Source organism: Schistocerca piceifrons, chromosome 3 (assembly GCF_021461385.2).
Source record: "Schistocerca piceifrons isolate TAMUIC-IGC-003096 chromosome 3, iqSchPice1.1, whole genome shotgun sequence".
NCBI classification, from domain to species: Eukaryota; Metazoa; Arthropoda; class Insecta; order Orthoptera; family Acrididae; genus Schistocerca; species Schistocerca piceifrons.
Genome location: NC_060140.1, coordinates 176,295,859 through 176,319,755, shown reverse-complemented (window position 1 = coordinate 176,319,755; position 23,897 = coordinate 176,295,859). Strand labels below are relative to the sequence as shown.

General features: G+C 42.3%; 1 protein-coding gene across 1 annotated transcript in view; it reads right to left on the bottom strand.

Moving 5' to 3' along the window:
• Positions 1-23,897, bottom strand: part of LOC124789865 (tether containing UBX domain for GLUT4) — a 55,354-nt gene that overhangs the window by 19,013 nt on the left and 12,444 nt on the right. The window contains exons 3-6 of the mRNA XM_047257377.1: positions 5,525-5,694; positions 5,280-5,439; positions 4,748-5,204; positions 4,296-4,429 (exon numbers count right to left, since the gene is read on the bottom strand). Coding sequence (XP_047113333.1) covers positions 4,296-4,429; positions 4,748-5,204; positions 5,280-5,439; positions 5,525-5,694 — 921 coding nt within the window. The remainder of the gene's footprint in view (positions 1-4,295; positions 4,430-4,747; positions 5,205-5,279; positions 5,440-5,524; positions 5,695-23,897) is intronic.

The following is a 23,897-nucleotide window of genomic DNA, read 5'->3' as shown; positions in this document are numbered from 1 at the left end:
AGAGAGTACTAATATGGTGCCAATTGAGGCAAGACAAAGTGTTTTGATACTAACTGAAGAAGATGTACAAATGTGGTGTGAGGATCACACCAAACATATATACAAATACTGAGGTCAGTAGGCTGACGAAGATAAATGGGAGAAAGAAGCATCGAATATGTAGGAAAGTGAAATATATGAATAAATGAAAATAGGGAGAAGTATGAGAAATGAAGTCCGTAGGCTGATATATATGGTAAAATTGTGGAATTTGGGATTTAATTCCCTCCTGTCTCATAAAATAGGACTGAGAAATGCGTAATCTTGCTTAAAGCAAATGCTCAATTAACAGATAAATACTGACACATACAGACAACAATACAGATAAACGAAGGTGTTAAGAAATGTGAATTGTAGAGTACTGGTATGTTATAATGAAAACAGCTTTTAATTATGTGTGTAACAGAGCAAAGTAACTGCTGGTGGACAAATGACTCCTTTAGTGTACTGATCTGTATGATAATTGAGCCATATGAAGACGGAGCTTACAAAGGTTACTCGTGAATTGCAAACTAGCCCAAAATGTGACATTTAAAGAGACATATGCTGACTTTCAGAGCACAATGGCTGTAGTTAAAAAAAAGGCAAAGTTAGTGATTCAAGTACAATAATGAAGTAACAAGGAAAAGTGAGCTAGAGTTACATCACAATTTTATGAAGCAACATACTGCCAATAACCATTCTGAAAAAGTTAACAAGTTTCCCAAATAATAAATTTTTTCAAATAATAAAATTTTAAAAAAGAAAAATTCTTTCTGATAACTGTTAAATTAATTATAGAAGGAAATTAGAGTATGGAATGTGCTTTGTCCTCCCTTAGATATAAATTGAGAACAGAAACTTAGGGTATGTTACCTGTTTCTCAGGGATTGGAGGCTCCATGAACGGCATCCTACAAGCTGTACTGGATAACAAAGCTAGGAGGACACCAACAACAGTGACTCTTCCCCTTTCCATTTTTGTAAGACTGTCAGAGGGACACAAACCATAGTGACTTCCCTCCATCTATCTTAAATGTTTTAGTGAAAGTGGTTCATAAGGAGACACATATCACAGCACTTACAGTTGTGGTTAAACGAGTGAGTACTACAAAAATCTGTAAAGGAGTGAAATGTTTCTGTGTGTTCCTCATTCAGGTAAAGTTTGGTTGTAAAAACCCATTATATTATGTTTTTCTATATGGTTAACTTTGTGGGTACATTAATAAGGAAAATTTAGCTAAAATCAATTCCATTTAAAAGCAGTTGGCTATAGTAACATCACTTGTTTACAATATTTAATTTTGTTCAAAAATAAATTTTTCAAAAAGATAAATGAAGGGTGACAAGGCAAAACAAGCGCTGTATCATTGTAAGAGGTGCAGAGGCAAGCGTGTGTGCCAGGGGTTGCCCCAGTTCACTATTACCAGCACCACACTGTCATAACACACCTGCCTGGGCTTAACATATAAAGGATTGCACCGTATCTAAGAATGAAAATTAAAATTAAAATAACTTTTCCAAACTTCATCAGTGTATGTATGCTTCAGTATATTAATATTAACATTGTAAGGTCTCAGAAAGATCAAATGAATATGTTAGACAAAATATACGAGCTTAAGAAAAAAATAAATGGCATGAATAATAAGACTACAAAGCTAAAAGTTGTTCAGAACATGGAAATGTATGTCACAGTTAAAAGTTACAGGTCTCAGCTTGATTAGAGCAATACTACGTTCAAAATCTGCTTTTGGACAAAAAGTTGAAGCTGTCACATAGATGAAAGTCCGTATGTAACCACAGTTTGACGTAAAAGCATTAAATAAGTAACATTAATAAGCTACCTATATTAGTTTTCAAGTTACCTGCTAAAAACCAAATTTGGAACGAAAATTTCATGATGGATTAAGTATCATTCGTATTTGTAATAGAAAGTTCTAATTACAACACTCGATTACATGCATGCAATATTACAGCTGTACTAAGTTTCAAGATGCTATTGTAAATGACAGAGTTTACAAGGAGTCTTAAAGAGGCAGTTCAGAGAACATGCTCTACTATGTACTTCATTCTAAAGATTCTAGCTGGCAAAGTTTAAATGCAGCTAAGCTAAAAAAATTTCAATAACTAAAGCAAACTTAACTATTTATATCAAAATTAAGAAGATTGTAAATTGTTAAACAACAGAGATAGTAAGTAACACAGGCCTGAGAAAAGGGCCACTTAAATACTGCTACCTGGGTCTAGGGCAGTTGACAGCAGATGTTCCGTTTGGCAGTCCACTGTGCCCATTTACAAATATGGTCAGTGAGACAGTTCGATGGAGACACTTCACACCGAGATATAAATCTGTTCGTGTCAGTCAAATGCCTGCATATGTTTTGTCTCAGATGACGTCAGAACTGGGCAGACTTGAAGGCATTTTTGGTAAAAGTAGAAAGTGAACTCTTGAGGACTGTATACTGTCCTGGGTCGTTTAGATTTCATGGATGTGCCACCCATAATGTTTATTAAACACATGGCAAGTGGCAAAATTATTTTGCACTTTTAAGGTGAGCAATTAACTTTTGGTATTAGAAGTCAGGGCGACACACCTTTTTACTTGGAATTTCCTGTAAATGTGCCCTCTAAACTGTTTCTGATAGGAATATTATAATGATCATCATCATTAGGGATATTATTATATTTTGTGAACTTTTACAGAATATATCAAACAGCCAACACCAAAAACTTTTATTTATGGTTACAGCTCCTGATCCCACTGACTAAACGGAAAGTAGGAACATTTTCTTTCAGTGAGCACAAAGAGTAACATGGACTTGTAGACTAGAAATTATGGTCAGTATGTTCTCCATTGCTTCCTGGCTGGCCGCAAAAATAGTTTTCAGGCTTTTGTAAACAGCGAAGGTAGGTGTAAAGCACGCACAGATAATATGAGTACCTTTTCAAAATGGCAAAGTACTAACCATCTGATTATTTATCTGTCACCCCACAAAGGGAAAAAAAACATTTTTGATCAGGTACAATGAACATAAAGACTCATTCAGATTAAGTAATTATGACAAATCAGTTGTTGTGAATCATATATATGAAATAGGACATCCCCTTGTGGGAATAAAAAAGGAATTAAAAATCTTGCACACATAAAAGAAGGGGAGGAACCTCTACTTGCTAGAAGAAATAGAGATTCATTAAAAGAAACACAGCAATGTTCCGAATGTACAAGACAATGAAATAAGATTTTTTAGTCGCTTTGTGGAATTATTTTAGGGCATTACACAATTATAAATTTGTTATCTCTCTTTGATGCATGTCACTTCACAACAACCCCCTAACCCTGCATAAGCGTCAACCTGACACTCTGATCCCACACTATAGAAGCAAGACGTAGCCTGGTATAGTGTGTGCTGAGGGATGGGGCAGCCATGGACTGATACCGATTGTAATGTAAGATGAGCACCCATATTCCAATTGTCTTTATACAATTTTATCTTATGAACGCTATAATTATTATTGTTGGTAGATTTTTTTAGTGTTCATGAACAAAGTTTTACAACCTGACGGTGAAGCATCATCTGTGAAAATGCTTTGTTGAGCAGTGTGTAGGACACGAATGCTACTAATTATCACTGTGCAAACTTAACAGCTTCACCTCATACCTGTAAAGGTAATATTAAAAAACAAAATTCTACTATTCTTGTGTATTACTCGAATGTTTGGGATTTGTACCAGATCAGATTGAAGGAAGATATCAAAGCAATTCAGAGGCGAGCTGCTAGACTTGTTAATGGTAGGTTCAAACAACACGCAAGTGTTATGGAGAGTATTAGGGAACTCAAATGGGGATCACTGAGGGAAGGCAAAGCTCTTTTCAAGAAAATTTAAAGAACTGGCATTTGAAGCTGACTGCTGAATGACCTTACTGCTTATAACGTACATTGCACTTAAGGACATTGAAGATAAGATTCAAGAAATCAGGACTCATATGGAGGCATACAGTCAGTCATTTTTGCCTCACTATTTGCAAGTGGAACAGAAAAGGAAATGATAAGTAGTGGTACAGGGTACCCTTCACCACACACTGTATGGTGGCTTCCGGAGTCTCTATGTAGATGCAGAAAACTGATGTTCCCACAATTAAAGGAGAAAGTTGGTGCTTATGTAACTTTCATCGGAAGATGCTGTGTTCATAAATGTAGCAGCGATCTCAGTAATAATATTCTGTCAAACTGACAGTCAAAAACCACAATTCTCATTTAACCTTAGCTGCAAACCTACCTTCGACGTTTTATATCTCTCAGTAATATTCGTGCATCCTCTACAGTCAGGTCAAAAAAATCATCTGGGAGATCATCATAAACAGCACTCTGCACGCAAGCAGAATTGAAAGCAATAGCATTTCTATCACCTAACTGAAAAAGAAACAAAACTTAATTTACACAGGTATCACAGTGTTATGAAAAGTCAAAGCACTTCAACAGTGCTGGTAAAAATACATTAAAATTTTTCTCCTCACGGAACATCACAATTGATTTCCACCGAAAACTTATAACATTATTTTATGATATTCAAAGTTTGGAGATTTGAATCAAAAACTAGTTTCATTGTTAGATCCTTATCAATTATTGAAATAAAGTTATAAGGAAATAGCCAACCCATCATTTAAAACAGAGCATGATGATATGACTTTTGAACCTCATTTCACCAGTTCACAAAGATGAACATCTTACTAGAATAAGTTCTTCTTCAACAGGTTCAGGACCTGGATCTGCACAATGTGTTGTGGTAGGAGCAGCTTCTCTGTCAACAGGAACATCCATCTTCAAAGCATCATCTCTATCAATTTTCTTTGTTTTATTTTCAGTACACCTCTGTGAATCAATGAATATGTCCTGATTTTCTTTTTTCTCTTCAATTTTAGTAGTAGTCACTTGCTGTACATTGGTTACATCTGTGGAATGCACACACCCTTCCATGTCTGCACTAGTAACATTCCTTATTGCTGATTCAACTGTCTTTGAAGTTTCTTTGTGGGGTTTTAACTCCTTGGGTGATAATTTTAACTGCTCTGGTGGGGATTTAGCAATCTCAGGTGCCTTTTTAGCAACAGGTTCCACAGATCTGTGTGCTAAAGGAGCTGATACATTGGCTTGATACTGGAGCTCTTCTGGTGCACGCTGAATCAACCTGCAAAATTAAAATTTAATAAACAGAAAAATATAATTTTGAATGGTAGTGGCTACTGCAATGAAAGACTGTTACCTCAACATGGCTCTACCTCCAGTTATGCCCAGATTTCTTAATGTTGTTTCTCTAAGTTTCTGTACGCCCACTACTTCTGAACGCATATATATCACCACAGGGTTTGAGCTAATATCTGTTCCTTCTGGACAAAGTTTCTGCACAATGTCCCATAAATTATCTAAAAATAGAGAGTGAAGAACACAGTGAGTGAAACGGAAACTTCATTAGTCTTTCATCCTAGATTATTGTTGAAACATAATCACCTGTTGGCACAAAACTTCCCATGTTCCTGCTTCCAGACTCAGACTGTAGAGCAACAGTAACTTCAGATTCTTTTCGTTGCTTAGCTATTGGTGCCATTTCCAATTGTGCATTGTTTGGAAGACCAGAAAAACGTATTGCTGAGGTCAGGTCCAAGACATGATTGTGATGTCTGAAGGCACAAAATTAAACTAATGTAATTCTTAATCATTTTTTCATAACTGTATTAACCTCTTACAATGAATAAATGTTCACAGTTACCATTCACCATCAAGCACTTACCCACATCGTTTATAAAAGAACAACAGAGACTCAAGAATCAAATGTTTATTAATAAAAGAGGCCTGAAAAGTCAAATAGAAAATAAAGCTGAATAGTTCACACAGCAAATGGAAATGTTTCTTTCAGAGCAGACACACCGAGATTGAAAGATCTAAAATTTACATCATGCATTATGGTCTGCAGAGACGATAATATGCACAAAAACGTCTTCCCAATATCATTTATTTTAACTTCAATTGTAAAATTGCTATAAAGCTGCAGCTCCATTATTTTCAAGATAATGAGTATCTTCTAACTGCCAGCAGTCTCATCCACACTGCAACACTCCATCACCTATCCAATTTATGCAGTTATCCTAGTCCATCACTATGAAGCTACTCCCATTCCGCAATGTACAGGTCATTCTTCTCATCCATAATCAGCTATGCTGTGATTACTTTGTAACATTTTACATCAGTACAAGTAACTAGACATCCACCACACCTCCAAATTTTGCCTGCGTAGCTACAACTCTAGCCCCCCACCTACTCCCCCCCCCCCACCCCTACTGCTGACTATGCCCAACATCATCACACCAGTGACTTTGGCAGCTGCTTCAAAACCCGTGCTATTTGGATTCACCTTTCTTCAGAGTGTGTGTGTGTGCGTGTGTGTGTGTGTGTGTAAAATCAACAGCATACTTATTGCAATAGAGAACTCAGTATCTACTTTGTTCATTACAGTCTTCAAATACAATTTGAGTGAAAGAAAGCATTACTAGTAAGTCAAACATTGTGATGGTATGCTTTTATATATCATCTGCCTCAGAAGTCAAAGTGGTGGATAGTCGTGTCAGGCATGCAAAATATTTCAATAACAGAATGAGATGCTATCATCAGGTATGCATATGGACTTATACCAAGAGGTTGGATCAACTACTACTCACACCTGCAGGCACCATGGGTGAGTCAGGCGTTTCGCACGCTGTCTGCACTCCAGTCTGTGCCCCAGTGCAGTATATGGAGAAGATGAAACTCATACTAAATTAGCCTACCTACAGAAACAACAAACCAACCAGGAAGGTCCATGGGAAAACACTGACACTTCTCCAAGCATTCAGTCTGGCACAAAATATTACCTAGACGTTGTGTATGCAAGGACTGGTACAGTGAAGGTTATACGAACTCCCTAAAATGCATAATGAAGGTGTACTATTTTGCTCCAGCTTAAGAAACGTATGGTATTTCCAAGTATCTGAAAGACATTCTCAGCATGTATGTTGGTAAACATCAACACCATATTTGTAACCCACAGGACTTTCAACAACAGTGCAGTCAATTCAAATTTCAAAACACTAGCATTCTTGTCAATATTGACATTGTTTCCCCTCTTCAGCGCAGGTGCCACTAGAAGAGAATAAAAAGCTAATCAATGAGAAATTCAATGATGACATGATGGTGCTATTTAGACACATCCCAATCTCTATCTATTTTATCTTTAATGGAGACTGCCATGAAGAGACCAGTGTGGTTGCTAAGGGCAAACCCTTTTCCACCATTGTCACAAACCTGTATATGAACACTCAAAAGAGGAAGTTCTAAAATCAGCTAACTCACTTCTTTTGTTAAGTAGTCAACATGCTTTTGATTAGACCAGTTGGGAAAGACAAACTACACTGACAGAAATGGGAAGTGTTATACCATTAAGCAGCAGTTCAATATTTATTAGACATTGTGGAGATGTTTACCACACAATAGGCATAAATTGATTAAACTTTCATTACATTCAGAACTGAAGTCCATCAATAGCAGTTGAGCACAAACACACTCAAACTTGTAACAGGGCAGCAAATAGCCTCTGAATGTCGTCTTGAGAAATTTCTTGCCGTACTTGAAACACATGCTATCTAAGTTCATGATGATTACTGGCTGGAGGCTCACATGGACCTATGTCATCCAATAGTATTCCATACAAGCCTTATGGGCAATGCAGTAGGCCAGATACGGATCCATAGATTCCTAGGAGTTTACGGTGTGAACTGCAGAGTGGTGTCTTGCATTCCAGTTGGAATATGCCATTTGGTACTGGGATCATGAAGGGTTTGGGAACAGGATTTACCATTATTGCCACATACTGGAAAGCAATCTGACTCCTTCAACAATTACATCAAACTTGTTGTCGTATCCAATAGCTCCCCACACCATGGGTCACGGAATTTGAGAGATATGGACTGAATAATTTCTGCTTCCTGTCACCTTTCACTGCAGCTACCCTTCTGGTAGATGTGTGGCTTGTGCTTTCTTACAACCATTGGGCACACAGATTTCTATTCAGGGGTCTATAGTTACTGTTATGGTCTTCAGCCACAATACCAGTTTGCTGCAGCTCTCCACACTAATCTATCCTGTGCAAGCTTCTTAAGCTCTGAATGACTAATGTGCCCTCCATCTATTTGAATCTCCTTAGTGTATCCATGCCTTGATCTCCCTCTTCAATTCTTACCATTCATTCCAAATACCAATTAAATAGGGAACAGATATCATTCATCACTCCTGAGAACTTTCCTGGTGTGTGCTGCTTGTATATATGAAAGAGATGATATTCATTTACCTAATGCTGTTCTCCAATTTTCATGTATAGCTCTATGCAACATCCGATAACCAAATTACAGCTATGCCAGACAAGTTGTCCAGCCTCAGATACTCAGTGATTACCAAGCAAAGCCAGAACAGGTCACTAGCTGGAGTCAGCATACACAAAATACACCTCATCCAATCTTCCATGTGATGCCCAATGTCAACAAAAAGTGTCAGTTTGTTTCCTATTACAAACAAAATTATTTTTAAATTGTAATTTTACATTCCCATTCAATAGAGCACTACCAAATTAGTCTAGTATGATATTTGTTTTATGTACTAACAAGGACAGCAAAACATGAGGAATTAACAGTAATCAAGCAGCAACTCAGTAGTGTTGCACGTTTGGCGCTAACAACGAGTGCGGGAGCCAGGACAGAGCTATCTCTGCTGGAGTCCTGATTTTTCTTTGTGTTTTACTATCCTTGTTAATACAAACTGATAAAACAGATATCCCACTAGACTAACTTGGGAAAGTTCTATCTACTTTGAAAATAATTTTGTTTGTAACAGGAAACAAACTGACGCTTTCTGCTGACAATGGGCATCACATGAATGACATGATGTGCACTATTCTTTGGGCTGACTCCAATTACACAATGAAAAAACAAAATTGCAAATATCTGCTGAAATGAGGTGAAAATGCACCTTACGACTCTTAGGAGTGACCCCTTGTATAAACTGAAGTCCCGCGCCACAGTTCTCTCTGTACATTTCGACTAATCACAGAAACTACTGCTGTGATTTTGATGTGGTTTTCACTAATAGATAGACTGCTTTATAAAGAAAGCTTGTGTATGTAGCTCACAAATATATCAAGCGAACTGACTGAACTATAGTAAATTAAAGTCTCCTCCCCTCACTGCCATCTAGCCAATCATAGGTCATTCCATATCTGGGTGAGCAGAGATCTTATTTGCACCCATAAGTCTGCACCTGGGAGCAGTAAAGCAAATGGGGCCAAGTAATCACTCTAGCCAAACAGTCAGTCTGTTCATTCCCTGGAATACCCTACCAATATGACTTGGGGGGAGCCCAAAGAAAGACAGCCAAGCAGTCAATATGATTAAGTTCAATGAGAAGGTGATGAATAGCAGAGACCACAGGCTGACAAGATGGTCTGAAGACTGCTCATTCAGTCACAATTAAGTGGAGGGCTCTGTCAATGCTTGTCAGCTCCACTAAAAAAATACTACTCTTTTCTGGCAACAAACATTGTTCCTGACTGGCAGGAGATGTAAAAGCATGTCCTGTCTTATCCACACATTTAGTGCCGTCAGTGTAAAAATTGGTAGTACCCTGAAACTCCTGAAGAACTGAATACTGAATAACAAATGCCAAAAGGGGCAGGGGTGAGGGTTGCATGTGAAAAGAAGGTGGGCAAATCTGAGGGAAGAGAGGCACAGATCATGAGAGAGGGCTGAGAGGCAATGTATCAGGAGGTAGATGCCCACGGTATGCAAAAAGACTGGGATATGTTGGATGATCAGGGAATTGCACAGGAGACAAAGAGTTGGTATCGATGGAACTGAAGAGGTAAGATATGTGCTTCAGCAAGGAGACTGTCCTTGGGACTAGTCCGGAAGGTGCCAGTTGCCAGAAAAACTCCACAATGTTGTAATGGGTCCAACAATTTCAAAGCCAAAGGCTCCACCAAGTCATAAACCTGTCACCCACGGTCTAGTCAGGACAAGATCATGGTCCAGTAAATACAAAGAAGAGTAGGCTGATGGACACCCCCATGAGGTGTATGCATGGAAGCAGAATGCATTAAGCTTCTGCATGTTACTACAGGGTATGTCAAAAAATGTATACACGCTCTACACTGTCATACAAAATTTATTTCCTGTTCTACATGGTTCAGCTACTGGGCAAAAGTAATGTTATATTTCTTCAACAGGTGGCAGCAGAACTGTAACTCTCGCTGTGCAATCCCGCTAGTGACAAGGATGTAACCTCGACATGGCGGATGTATGTTTGAGCTTTGAAGTGTGGAAGTAAGTGATTAAATGGTACCAGAAGTTTCAGAATGTCATTATGGTTCAAAGACAGTGGAGAAGTGAGTATGGTATAGCACCACCTTCAAAGTTAACAATGACATGTCTATGAGACAAATTCAAAGTTCACGGAACACTGTGTAATGTGCACAAAAAGTGGCACATGAGAGTATTGTTAAGTGTTAGTTGTGTGCTACCCATTCTGAAGAAAGGCATGTTTCGTGGGTACATCCCAACGCTTGTGCAACATCTCAATGACAACGTATCAGACTGAAGGTTAGATTGTTCAGAATGGATTCAGGAGATGTAATAAGTGAACCGGGATTTATGGGTAGCATAATTTACTCAGATGAACCCCAATTTACATTTAATGGAACTGTCAATATGGCACAATTACGTATATTGGGCTTAAGATAATCCTCACATTACAGGTGAAAAGGCTGTGAATTGTCCTGGTGTGAATGGGTGGTGTGGTTCGTTTGCAAGGGGACTAATTGGGCCTTTCCACTTTGAAGGCAATGTAGCTGGAGAAAAGTATCTACCACCACTTGTTGATTCCATATTCCCTGCTATACATGAGTTGTAAGATAATGACAAATTTTGATACCAACAAGATGGAGCCTCACCATGTTGTCATAGGGGCATACCTGTATCAAAATTTCACAGGCCAGTGCATAGGATGCAGGAGGCAACTACACTGCTCGATTTCTTCTTATGGGACACAGTAAAAGATTAGATGTGCAGCCAGAACCACATAACCTAAACCTACTTTGGAGTGAGATTCTAGCAGTTTGTGCAGAAATCACATTGGACACTTTGGTATGATGTACAGAATCAATGGTGGCTCATGCTCAGAAATGTATTGATTCTGAAGATCACTGTTCTGGAAATCAATCAGAAAGAAAGTACATTAACTTTTCAAACTTGCCTTTAATCTTTCCATTTGCAGAAATTTAACCTTGTAGAATGGAAAATAAATTTCCTGTGACAGTTCAAAGTGTGTATACATTTGTTTGAGGCACCCTGTAGTCAGCTTTTTATCAAAAGTAAGGCTCAAAAAAAACAGGACTGTGCAACAACTCTGAAGTATTGGGTACTCAAGTAGAGCTCTGGGTCAGGATGGACTACAGAACGACGACAGAAATGGATGACCTGTATTTTTTCAGGAGAGATCTGGAAACTGGGGAAAGGGACTGATAGCAGTCTTACGGGACCCAGCAGACCCAATGGAGAATGACTGCTGAGCCACACCTCAAGTGGCTCTGCTGTCACAATATAGGACAGCCGGCAGCAACCACTCAACACACTTGCAGTTGGAGTGTCTTTGCTATTACACCATTGTCCATGTTTAGAACAGCAAGCTTCATCCTTGTTCATATTGAGAACTGGGCTCTATTTCTTGTTGCATTATTTGTAATGAGTCTTCATACTCTTGAAGAAATACAAGTTAAGTAAATCTTCTGTTTGCTGTGCTAACTTGCTCACTTATCATTTCTGCTCCCGTCCAACTTTCCTACGAAGAAATCTGCTGCATCACTCTGTAGCCTCTCCTTACCGTTGTGTACAAAGTCGTAAACAACAATTTATATGAGCACCAAATATTCCACAATGCTGGTATTCACGCAAATACTGAACAATCCAGAACATATAAAAATTACAAACATAAGTTATTTCAAGAACATTGCTGAAATATAACTATTAAATAATAAGGAATACTGGTGGTGGTCGGGTTTGAACTGGCGACTCGCAGCATGCCAACCAGCAACGATAACCACTACACGGCATGATGTGTGTTATAGCTCGTAGTATTTGCTATATCAAGACAATGGCTGTGTCGGAGTATACCCTCACCGAGGTGAACAGCAACTCTGAACATGTACAAGTCCACCGATGCAGGCCAGTGGGGGTAGTATTATGCTATGAGAGACATTCACATTTGTAGGCCATGGGACCTGTGATAGTAATCAAAATCACTGTGACCACTGAGGACTACATGAACATTATTGTAGACCACTTGCAACCCTTCATACTTAATGTCTTCCCTGATGGCACTGGCACCTTTCAGGAGTATGATAGTGAACTCCCACTGATGTCTCATCCAACAAATCCACCTATCTGAACATGATACTATCAGGAGCTAGTTCTACATCCACAAACCACCAGCCCATGATTTACAGCAACTGTGTGACCTGTGAGTAGAAGTCTCGTGCCACACAAGGTCACTGCTGTAGTGAATTCCAAAGATGAAGCAGCATGCTATTAAACTAGTGGTCATAACGTTTTGGCTGGTCATTGTATACAGTACATTGTGCTGAGGATTAACCCCTTGAAGGGGACCCCGTGCTATTCTGCCTGGGTCCACCATCTCATTGCTTGGCCAATTAGTGTGTTGCAGCCCACACATACCTGTGACAAAGGTACAGGTAGATCCCATTACACGCAGATTCATTACACACATTTTCACGCGTACACGAATTTAGTTTTAAGTCCACTGATGCCACCTGTTAACAGTACACAAATGCAAAACTGTGTTAATGCATTTCAATGCACATCTTTGGTCATGTTTGTGGATACATGACTCATCAGTACAGGTCAACAGAGCTGTGAAGTTGCACTTGACCATGCCTATATCTAAAAATTTTAGTAAAATGAAATTTAGTGAGCCTGTCGAGCAAAAGAAGTATGTATGAAGGTGGTATTCGTTAGAAACAAACTGACAACTTTGGATCGCTATGAGAAAAGTGGGTGCATTGTTGACATTCAGCATGCTTTGTGACTTAGTGAACCGACTGTGACAACTGTTTGTTACAATGCAGAATCATTTCGAAAAACTTCATACTGTTAAACTGACTTCAGTATGAGTTAAGTGACTAATCTCACACGGAAGCAATGGAAAGAATGGAAAGAAAAATGTTAAGCCATTGGACTGAGCACCACGACCAATAGCACATGCCTCTCTGGAGCTGCAACTCAAGCTAAATCCAAGAGCTTTTATGCAGTTTTCATAAAAGAAGAGGATGATCCAGCACCTTTCTTGGCCAGCCCTGGTTGGTTTGAGCACTTCAAGCATAGTTTTGGCTTTCACAATAATATAATGACATGAGAGGCAGCTGCAGCAGATGTTGGGGGCTGAAGAATTAGAAAGAGGTTTAAAGGAATTGTGACAGAAAAATGCTACACTGCAAAGCATATTTTCAACCTTGCTGAAATGGGCTTATTTTAGAAAGAAGTGCCGAGCCATACAATCGTTTCTACTGAAGAAAAAACAGCACCTGGATTTAAGGCTGCCAAGGACTGATACACCCTTATTTTCTGAGGAAATGTTGTGGCTGATTGAAAATTAAAACCCCCTTTTAATCTACCAATCTCAGAATCCTAGGGCACTAAAGAGTTGTGACGAGCAGGCTGAGAGTTCATTGGAGATGGAATAACAACAACTTCAGTGAATTATTGTGTGTTTCAGTGTTAAATTAGAATGTGTATAAATTTCACATTAAAATGTGTTTCACTAAAATGATAATAGTTACTTTTGGTAAAAATACTAAGAAACACTGCAACTTGAAACTTGATATGTGAGTAGATGAGAACCTAATCCCGTATTTTACACATAAAATAACTTAATTTACGCAAATTCTGCATGTGTGATGACTGTGCAGAATGTAACAATCACACATAACAAGATTTGCCTGTATCAGGTACTCTAGAATGTTAAGCATATGTTTAGCGACTTTTCCACTGTCGTACACAAATGAGATGTGGAGACTATATTGAGAAGGCTGCCCAGAGACAACAGGACCATGATAATATTTGTTAGTACTGTGCTACTGTCATATGCTCTCCAACCTTTTCTGATGACACTGTGTGTGTTTGGCAGTAAGTAATACTGTTCTAGCCATTAATCCTTTTGTGCCTGAACAATACATTCTAGAGTTTTTTCTAACAAATGAGTTTGGTGCAGTTAGCCTATAGCCTGACAATACTGTGTTCTTTTCCTTGCTTTAGTATGGGCACAATGATTTGCAAAACCCATACCACCAGGAGCAATTCATAGGCCACATTTAATAGAGAATTCATAGACGTTGTAATGGGTTTGATGACAAGTGTGTGAACACAGGTTAAAAAATGTTGTCAATCAAAGAAAGGAAAAGAGTTTTTCATTGCCAGTTGCAGTTCCCTCATTGTAATGAGTGTGTGTTTAGAGAGTAATCTTTCACAGTGAGGTTGAATTAAATTTCTGTAGGCTTCACAGACGATGAAGTGATTATGTCCACAAAGTCCACCGTACAGCCTGTGACTGTCTATCCAATTTTTTGGGTGCATTTTCTGTTTATAGAGCTCCTGATTTTCTGCCATATGTCCATCATGTCAGCACTGACCATCAGTGGGGCACAGAATTACTTCCAAGATTCAGTTTTGCATAGTTTAAAGATCTGCTTCACTCTAGTGCTGACATATTTGAATTTGAGACACTTTTTTTTTCTTTGAACTGTTGTCAAAATACACTTAATTCTGCCCCCCTTTACATCAATAGCACAAAAGCATTCCAGGTTGCATAGTATCATAAGCAGTTAATTTTGGGAAAGGCGAACAGTGTTCCTTGGAATGGTCATTGAAGCTTTTTTTTAGAACATGACCACCAAGCAAAGCAGCACAGCAGTTAGCACACTGGACTCTCATTTGGGAGGATGACAGTTCAAACCAGCGTCTAGCCATCCTGATTTAGATTTTCCATGATTTCCCAAAATCATTCCAGGCAAATATCAGGATGGCTCCTTTGAAAGGGCACAATACATTTCCTTCCCCACCCTTGACACAATCTGAGCTTGTGCTCCATCTCTAATGACCTCGATGTCAACAGGACATCAGACCTAATCTTCCTTCCTTTTTCCAACATGACCATGAACCAGGCAAGGAGGAATACTGACAGCCTCCTCTTTTAGCTGTGTCAAATACTGGTTCCCAGTCTTTTCTGTCATATTTCAATATGCTTGAACAAACTATCTGAAATGGAGGAAATGAATTTGCAGCCAAATTCATTGTAATCATATGTGGGGAAGTGTTCACCGATTTAATTGGTATACTTAATATCAGGAGCATCACAAGACTCAACTGTATGACAAGCACTACATTCAGTACTGCTAATCCCACACTTGCATTGTTTGCTGCCATGTCCAAAGTAGAGGCAACTAAAGCACTGTCTCATGCAACGGATGTATGGTGCCATCTGGCATCATTAAAATTGCTACACCACGAAGATGACGTGCTACAGACATGAAATTTAACCGACAGGAAGGAGATGCTGCGATATGCAAACGATTAGGTTTTCAGAGCATTCACACAAGGTTGGCACCGGTGGCGACACCTACAGTGTGCTGACATGAGGAAAGTTTCTAACCGATTTCTCATACACAAACAGTTGACCGGCGTTGCCTGGTGAAACGCTGTTGTGATGCCTCGTGTAAGGAGGAGAAACGCGTACCATCACGTTTCCGACTTTGATAAAGATTGGATTGTAGCCTATTGTGATTGCGGTTTATTGTATCGCGACATTGCTGCTTGCGTTGGTCGAGATCCAATGACTGTTAGCAGAATATGGAATCGGTGGGTTCAGGAGGGTAATACGGAACGCCATGCTGGATCCCTCGTATCACTAGCGCTCGAAATGACAGGCATCTTATCCGCATGGGTGTAATGGATCGTGCAGCCACGTCTCAATCCATGAGTCAACAGATGGGGGCGTTTGCAAGACAACACCATCTGCGTGAACAGTTTGACGACGTTTGATGCTGCATCACAGACAGGAGCACCTGCAATGGTGTACTCAACGACGAACCTGGGTGCACGAATGGCAAAACGTCATTTTTTCGGGTGAATCCAGGTTCTGTCTACAGCAACATGATGGGCGCATTTGTGTTTGGTGACACTGCGATGAACGCACATTGGAAGCATGTATTCGTTATCGCCATACTGGCATATCAACCGGCGTGATGGTATGGGGTGCTACTGGTTACACGTCTCTGTCACCTCTTGTTCACATTGACGGCACTTTGAACAGTGGACGTTATATTTCAGATGTGTTACGACCCGTGGCTCTACCCTTCATTTGATCCCTGCGAAACCCTACATTTCAGCAGGATAATGCATGACTGCGTGTCGTAGGTCCTGTGCGGGCCTTTCTGGATACAGAAAATGTTTGACTGCTGCCCTGGCCAGCATATTCTACAGATCTCTCACCAATTGAAAACGTCTGGTCAATGGTGGCCGAACAACTGGCTCATCACAATACGCCAGTCACTACTCTTGATGAACTGTGGTATCGTGTTGAAGCTGCATTGGCAGCTGTACCTGTACACGCCATCCAAGCTCTGTTTGACTCAATGGCCAGGTGTATCAAGGCTGTTATTACGGCCAGAGGTGGTTGTTCTGGGTACTGATTTCTCAGGACCTATGCACCCAAACTGCGTGAATATGTAATCACGTGTCAGTTCTAGTATAATATATTTGTCCAATGAATACCCGTTTATCATCTGCATTTCTTCTTGGTGTAGCAATTTTAATGGCCGGTAGTGTAGTAAATGATAACATCACTTAGTAAATCTAAAAATCAGATGTCAGTAACATCTCAACAAATATGATGACGAACACTTAGCACATAGTAACATTAATCTTTGGATAGGAATAACAGTGCAAAGTCACATAATCTCTTTAAGTGAGCTGGCTAGCAGACTATGCTTAAGTATGAAGCGCACACACACACTTCTCCAATCAACCAAAATAATTAAATGCTATAGAACACTCATTGCTTGGCAACTGAATATGTGTAATAAATATTTACTCAGCAAAACAGATCAACAGTGGATGTACAAGTAGGTACTAGTTAGCACAAATTATCATTCTCTCTTAAAAAATAGGTGTGTATCATCATCAAACAGAAAGCCACAAATACAGACTCACAAAACATGAGTAAGAGACACTACTATATGACGAAATAAAAAGAAGTAGGTATTGCCCAGGGAAAATAAGGCAGTTCTATTTTTTTCGGATAATGTTTCCTCATTTCTACTGACGGATCAGATTTGATTGAAAACTAACTTTTGACAACATTCTCTGCCAAAAATAGCACAAGAAGAAGTATAAGAAACATTTATTGGTTGAGTGGTTTGTGGGATTGAAGGGACCAGACTACTAGGGCCATCAGTCCCTTTTTCCATGAACTTTTAAATACCCACAAAGAATAGGAACAAACAATGGAGATGACACAGGACAAGAAAGGCACAGAAAGAGACCAGAAAAAAGGAATTAAAATCACACCAAGTGTGTCAGTGGTTGGCCGACCATAGAAACAAAAAAGGAAAAGCCAACCACCAAGAAACGAACTAAAAACCCCAGTCTAAAATCGTAGGCCAAAGTCCAGACTAAACACAAATAAAGGACAAACACTTAGATCTAGCGATTAAAACCCCCTACACGAATAAAACCCAAAACTAAATCTGCCATCGCAACATCATTTGATAAAAGTGCAGAAAGCGTATCAGGCAGCGCAAACGTCTGCCTGAGCGGAGTTAAAAGTAGGCAGTCCAACAAGATTTGGACCACCATCAAAGCTGACCCACAGTGACAAAGGTGGGTCCTCTCGGCGCAATAAATAGCTGTGTGTTATCCAGGTATGGCCAATGCACAGCCGGCAGAGGACAACAGAGTCCTTGCGAGAGACCTGCAAGAAGGAGCGCCACGCACTGGCAGCCTCCTTGATGGCCTGAAGCTTGTTGGGTGAAGGATGGGTGCGCCATTCTTCACGCCAGGTGCAAAGTACCTTCTGCCGCAAAACTGACCTGAGGTCACTCTCCGAAAGGCCAATCTCCAAGGCTGGTGCACCGACAGCCTGTTTGGCTAGCGTGTCAACACATTCATTTCCCGGGATGCCGACATGACCCAGGGTCCACACAAAGACCAAAGAGCGGCCACAACGGGCAAGAGTATGGAGGGACTCCTGGATAGCCACCACCGGACGAGAGTGAGGGAAACACTAGTTGATAGCTCTTAAGCCGCTCAGGGAGTCACTACAGATAACGAAGGACCCACCTGAGCAGGAGCAGATATACTCTAGGGCACGAGTGATGGCGACCAGCTCGGCAGTGAAAACACTGCAGCCAGCCAGCAATGAGTGTTGTTTACAATGATCCCCTAGAGTAAGAGCATAACCGACACGACCAGCAACCAGTGAATCATCAGTATAGACAACGTCAGAGCCTTGAAATGCGGCAAGGGTTGAAAGAAAGTGGCGGCGGAGGACTGAGCCCTTTGAGCCCTATGCCAAATCGAGCCGAAGGCATGGGCGGGGCACACACCACGGGGGTATACACAGAGGGGCCCAGAAAAGAGGTGGAAGAAGGAAAACCTCAAGCCCAGAGAGAAGAGCTCTGACACTAACTGTGACAGTACACCCTAACCGGGGCCACCGTTCCGGAAGATGGACGACTGACTGAGGGAACAGGAGACGATAATTGTGATGCCCGGGCAAGCTACAAACATGTGTAGCATAAGCGGCCAGTAATCGTTGGCGCCAGAACCGCAATGGAGGGACACCTGCCTCCACAAGTATGCTGTTGACAGGGCTTGTCTGGAAAGCTCCAGTGGCGAATCGGATCCCACTGTGAAGGATGGGGTCAAGCAACTGTAAAGCGGAAGTTGATACCGAACTGTAAGCCAGGCTCCCATAATCTAGACGGGACTGAATTAACGCCTGGTACAGTCATAGAAGGGTAGACCGATCGGCACCCCAGCTGACGTGACTCAAGCAACGAAGAGCGTTAAGATGCCACCAGCATGTCTGTTTAAGCTGCCGAATATGAGGGAACCATGTCAACCGGGTATCAAAAACCAATCCCAAAAACCGATGTGTCTCCAACACAACAACAGGTTCGCTGTCAAGATAAAGCCGTGGCTCAGGGTGAACAGTGCGTCGCCGGCAGAAATGCATAACACAGGTCTCGGCAGCCAAAAACTGGAAGCCATGCGCTACAGCCCAAGACTGCGTCTTGCGAATAGCGCCCTGCAGCTGCCATTCAGCAGCTGCAATGCCAGTGGAGCTAAAGTATAGGCAGAAGTCGTCAGCATACAAGGACGTTCCCACTGCCGCATTGAGCCCATTAATTGTAATTAAAAAGAGGCAGACACTTTAAGACAGATCCTTGCAGTACCCCATTCTCCTGGACTAGGAAGGAACTATGGGAGGCTGCAACTTGCACGCAGCAGGAACGAAGCGACAGAACATTTTGTATAAAAATTGGGAGCGGACCACGAAGACACCAACCATAAAGCGTACAGAGGATGTGATGTCGCCATGTCTTATCTTATGCCTTCTGCATGTCAAAAAAGACGCGACCAGATGCTGACGGCAGGCAAAGGCTGTATGGATGGCAGACTCCAGGCACACCAGATTATCGGCGGCAGAGCGGCCCTTAAGCAACCCACCCTGAGACGGAACCAGAAGGCCCCGAGACTCAAGTAGCCAACTCAACCTCTGGCTCACCATGCGTTCGAGCAACTTGCAAAGAATGTTGGTGAGGCTATTGGGGCGGTAGCTGTCCACTTCCAGTAGGTTCTTGCCAGCTTTTAACACGGGGATTACGACACTTTCCCGCCATTGCGACGGGAACTCACCCTCAACCCAGATACGGTTGAAAAGGTCTAGGAGGTGTCGCTGGCAGTCCACCGAGAGGTGTTTGAGCATCTGACAGTGGATGCGAGAGCCGTATCAGGACAAGCGGCTGGGGCACTATGGAATTCCCACTAACTGAAGGAGCATTGTACGATTCAGAGAGGTTTGTGTGAAATGAAAGGCTCCGACATTCCAACTGCTGTTTCAGGGAGCGGTAGGCCAGTGGGTAATTCGCAGAAGCAGAACTCCGAGCAAAACGCTCCGCTAAGCGGTTTGCAATTGTGTTGGAGTCAGCACAGACTGCTCCAGTTAGTGAAATCGCAGGTACGCTGATGGGGGTCTGATAGCCATAGAGTCGCCTAATCTTGGCTCAAACCTGCGATGGAGAGGTATACCTTTCCCAGCACTCCTGCTTGCGTTTGTGAATGTGGAGGCGGGCTCACGCATGGAGCCGTTTAAAGGCAATGAGGTGTGCCAATGAGGGATGCCGCTTGTGACACTGGAGTGCTCGCCTGCGATCTTTAATTGCTTCAGTGATCTCGAGCACCCACCAAGGCACAGTCTTCCGCCGATGGGACCCAGAAGAACAGCGAATGGCAGATTCTGCGGCAGTAATGATGCCGGTGGTGACCGAGTGAACCACCGCATCAATGGAGTCATTGGAAAGAGGCTCAATAGTGGCAATGGAGGTGAACAAGTCCCAGTCAGCCTTATCCGTAGCCCATCTGCAGAGGCGCCCAGAAGAGTGACACTGTGGCAGTGACAGAAAGACCAGAAAGTGGTCACTACCGCACAAGTCGTCATGCACATTCCATTGGACAGATGGTAATAGGCTAGGGCTGCAGATCGAAAGGTCGATGGCTGAGTACGTGCCATGCACCGCACTAAAATGTGTGAAGGCACCAGTATTTAAAGGAGAAAGGTCAAGCTGAGCCAATACTTGTTCAATGATGCTACCTTGGCCTGTTGCCACTGATCCACCCCACAGAGGGTTATGGGCATTGAAGCCACTCAGTAACAGAAAAGGTGGCGGCAATTGGGCTATCAGCGCAGCCAAGACATGCTGCGGAAGACTGCAGCCAGTAACAGCCTGAGGCGTCCAAACCCGAACAGCGACAGCCTCTAAAGGTGTTTCTAGAGAGACAGACTCGCTGTAAAGAGAGTGAAGGACGTAGATGCAGACACCACCAGATACCCTCTCATAAGCTGCCCGGTTCTTATAATAACCCCAACAGCTACGGAGGGCGGAGGTTCATATCGCCGGAAACCAAGTTTCCTGAAGAGCAATGCAGAGGAAAGGGTGAAGGCTGAGAAGTTGTCGGAGCTCAGCGAGATGGTGGATAAACCACTGCAGTTCCACTGGAGAATGACATTGTCCATGGCCGAGAAAGGCGTGAAGGGACCAAGGAGGCAGATTACACCGCTGGGCCACTTGCTGCCACCGATTGAGTACCGACGGGAGCAACATCCATCATGTCTGAGGACCGGCGAGATCTAGGTCCTCAGCGGATGCCAGAATCTCCACAGCATCCTCAGACACAGAGCTTGTAGGTAGCGGTCGAGTGGGTGCCATTGCAATTTCCTTTGGTTGCCCTTGCTGGGAGGGCTTCTTTGATCCAGTCTCCGGGACCGAAGAGGACCATGAAGTCCTACGACCAGCTACCTAGGGCTTCTTCAGCCCCTGGGGGGTATCTGGTTTGCCACTGGTAGGAACCTGGGAAGGGAGTGAAGACTTACACTTCTCCAGCTTAGAAGTGGGGACTGGTGGCCCTGATGGTTGGCGGGGTGCTGCTCCCGATGTAGGTGGTGCGGGAGCAACAGGGAGGGAAGTGCCCCCAACCATCATGGGGGCAGGTGTGGTCATTCGGCTCTGAGAGCTGACTGTATGTGGTGCAATGGATGGAGCTGTAACAGGAGTGACAGTGACAGCATAAGATGACTCATGCGCACCGGATGAAGCCGTTCAAATTTCCATTTAGCATCAGTGTAGGTCAGTCGGTCCAGGGTCTTGTATTCCATTATTTTCCGCTCCTTCTGTAGAATCTTACAGTCCAGCGAGCAAGAGGGATGGTGCTCTCCGCAGTTGACACAGATGGGAGGTGGGGCACATGGAGTATCGGGATGGGATGGACGACTACAATCATGACATATGAGGCTGGAAGCACAGCGGGAAGACGTATGGCCGAACTTCCAACACTTCAAGCACTGCATCGGGGGAGGGATATATGGCTTGACATCACAGCAGTAGATCATCACCTTCACCTTCTCGGGTCATGTGTCACCCTCGAAGGCCAAGATGAAGGCACCGGTGGCAACCTGATTATCCCTTGGACCCCAGTGGACGCGCCAGACGAAATGGACATCTCATCGCTCTAAGTTGGTGCACAGCTCGTCATCGGACTTTAAAAGAAGGTCCCTGTGAAAGGTAATGCCCTGGACCATATTTAAGCTTTTATGGGGTGTGATAGTAACAGAAACATCACCCAATTTCTTACAAGCGAGTAATGCCCGTCAATGGGTAGAGGATGCTGTTTATATCAAGACTGACCAGGACCGCATTTTTGACAAGCCCTCCACCTCCCCAAACTCGTCCTCTAAATGCTCTACGAAGAACTGAGGCTTCGTGGACACAAAGGATTCCCCATCAGCTCTCGTACAGACGACATACCGGGGCGAATACGTCTCGCTGCCATTCATAGCCTTCCATTCCTCCCATGATGTGGCCAGGGAGGGGAACGATTTGGGGTCATACATGTTTGCATTAAAGCGAGCCTTCGAATGCTTAGAGACTGCTGGTGGTTGGCCACCAGTACGATAAGATGTGCCACGCTTCATTGCTTGTCATCCACCCTGATGCCACCTACTCCGACCAAGGGACCTCCCCATGGGCGCCACCCAGCCACAGCAGGGGCCACCTGGCAGGATGGCCATTGCCGGGCATCCTGATGTCCCAGGGAGATAGGCATCTACTCCTTGGCATACGTGGTGAGTTGAAGGTGCAGTCATCAGTAGAGCGATCCCTGTGTTGTCAGGAGGCTACAACCAACAGGATAAATGGCGGCCCCACCACAACAGACTGGCTACCGTGCTGGATATTAGGTGGCAAGAGGTCCATGGTCGTCATCAGCGTAGAAAGCGACACTGCAGAGTGCATGGTGGAAATCGCACCCAGGAATGTATCCTCGCCCAAGAGATGGAGAGTGGGCGGGACTGCAATGCAACGACGAATAAGCTGCCTAAATGTCTCAATGCATGATGGACACAATGCGCGAAGTAAGGCGCCCTTCCCCAATTGGCTCACTCTTTAGAATAATTTTGAAATATGGTGATCAAACAACAGAGGGGACCGTCAGATAAGGGCCGAAACATTTGGTACTCCTTTTAGTCGACTCTTACGACACATTTATTGAAGAATGTTGCTGTGAGGAAGTATTTTCCCATGTTGGCTTTACTTTTTTTACCCAACCGAAGAGAAATGGAAAAAATTCGAAGATTTTGGTATACACTAAAAAGAAACAAAGATGTGTATTACTCAGTTGATACAACACTACATTCATGAAGGGAAAAATGCTAATTATGAACATCACCAAATCCCTGTGACTTCATATGAATTTCAACCAATTATCCATACTACATTTTTTATCGAGATTTAGTGCATATGCAGCAGAGATGTGGAGAGTACTGGTCATAGTCTTGTTTAAGGGTTGAGCACTATATTTGTAGTGTGAAACAGCTGAATGACAAGCATTAGACTGTGTATCAATTACTATCCTCCCAATCAGCTGCCCATTTGTTTTTAATAATATCTAATGTTGAACTT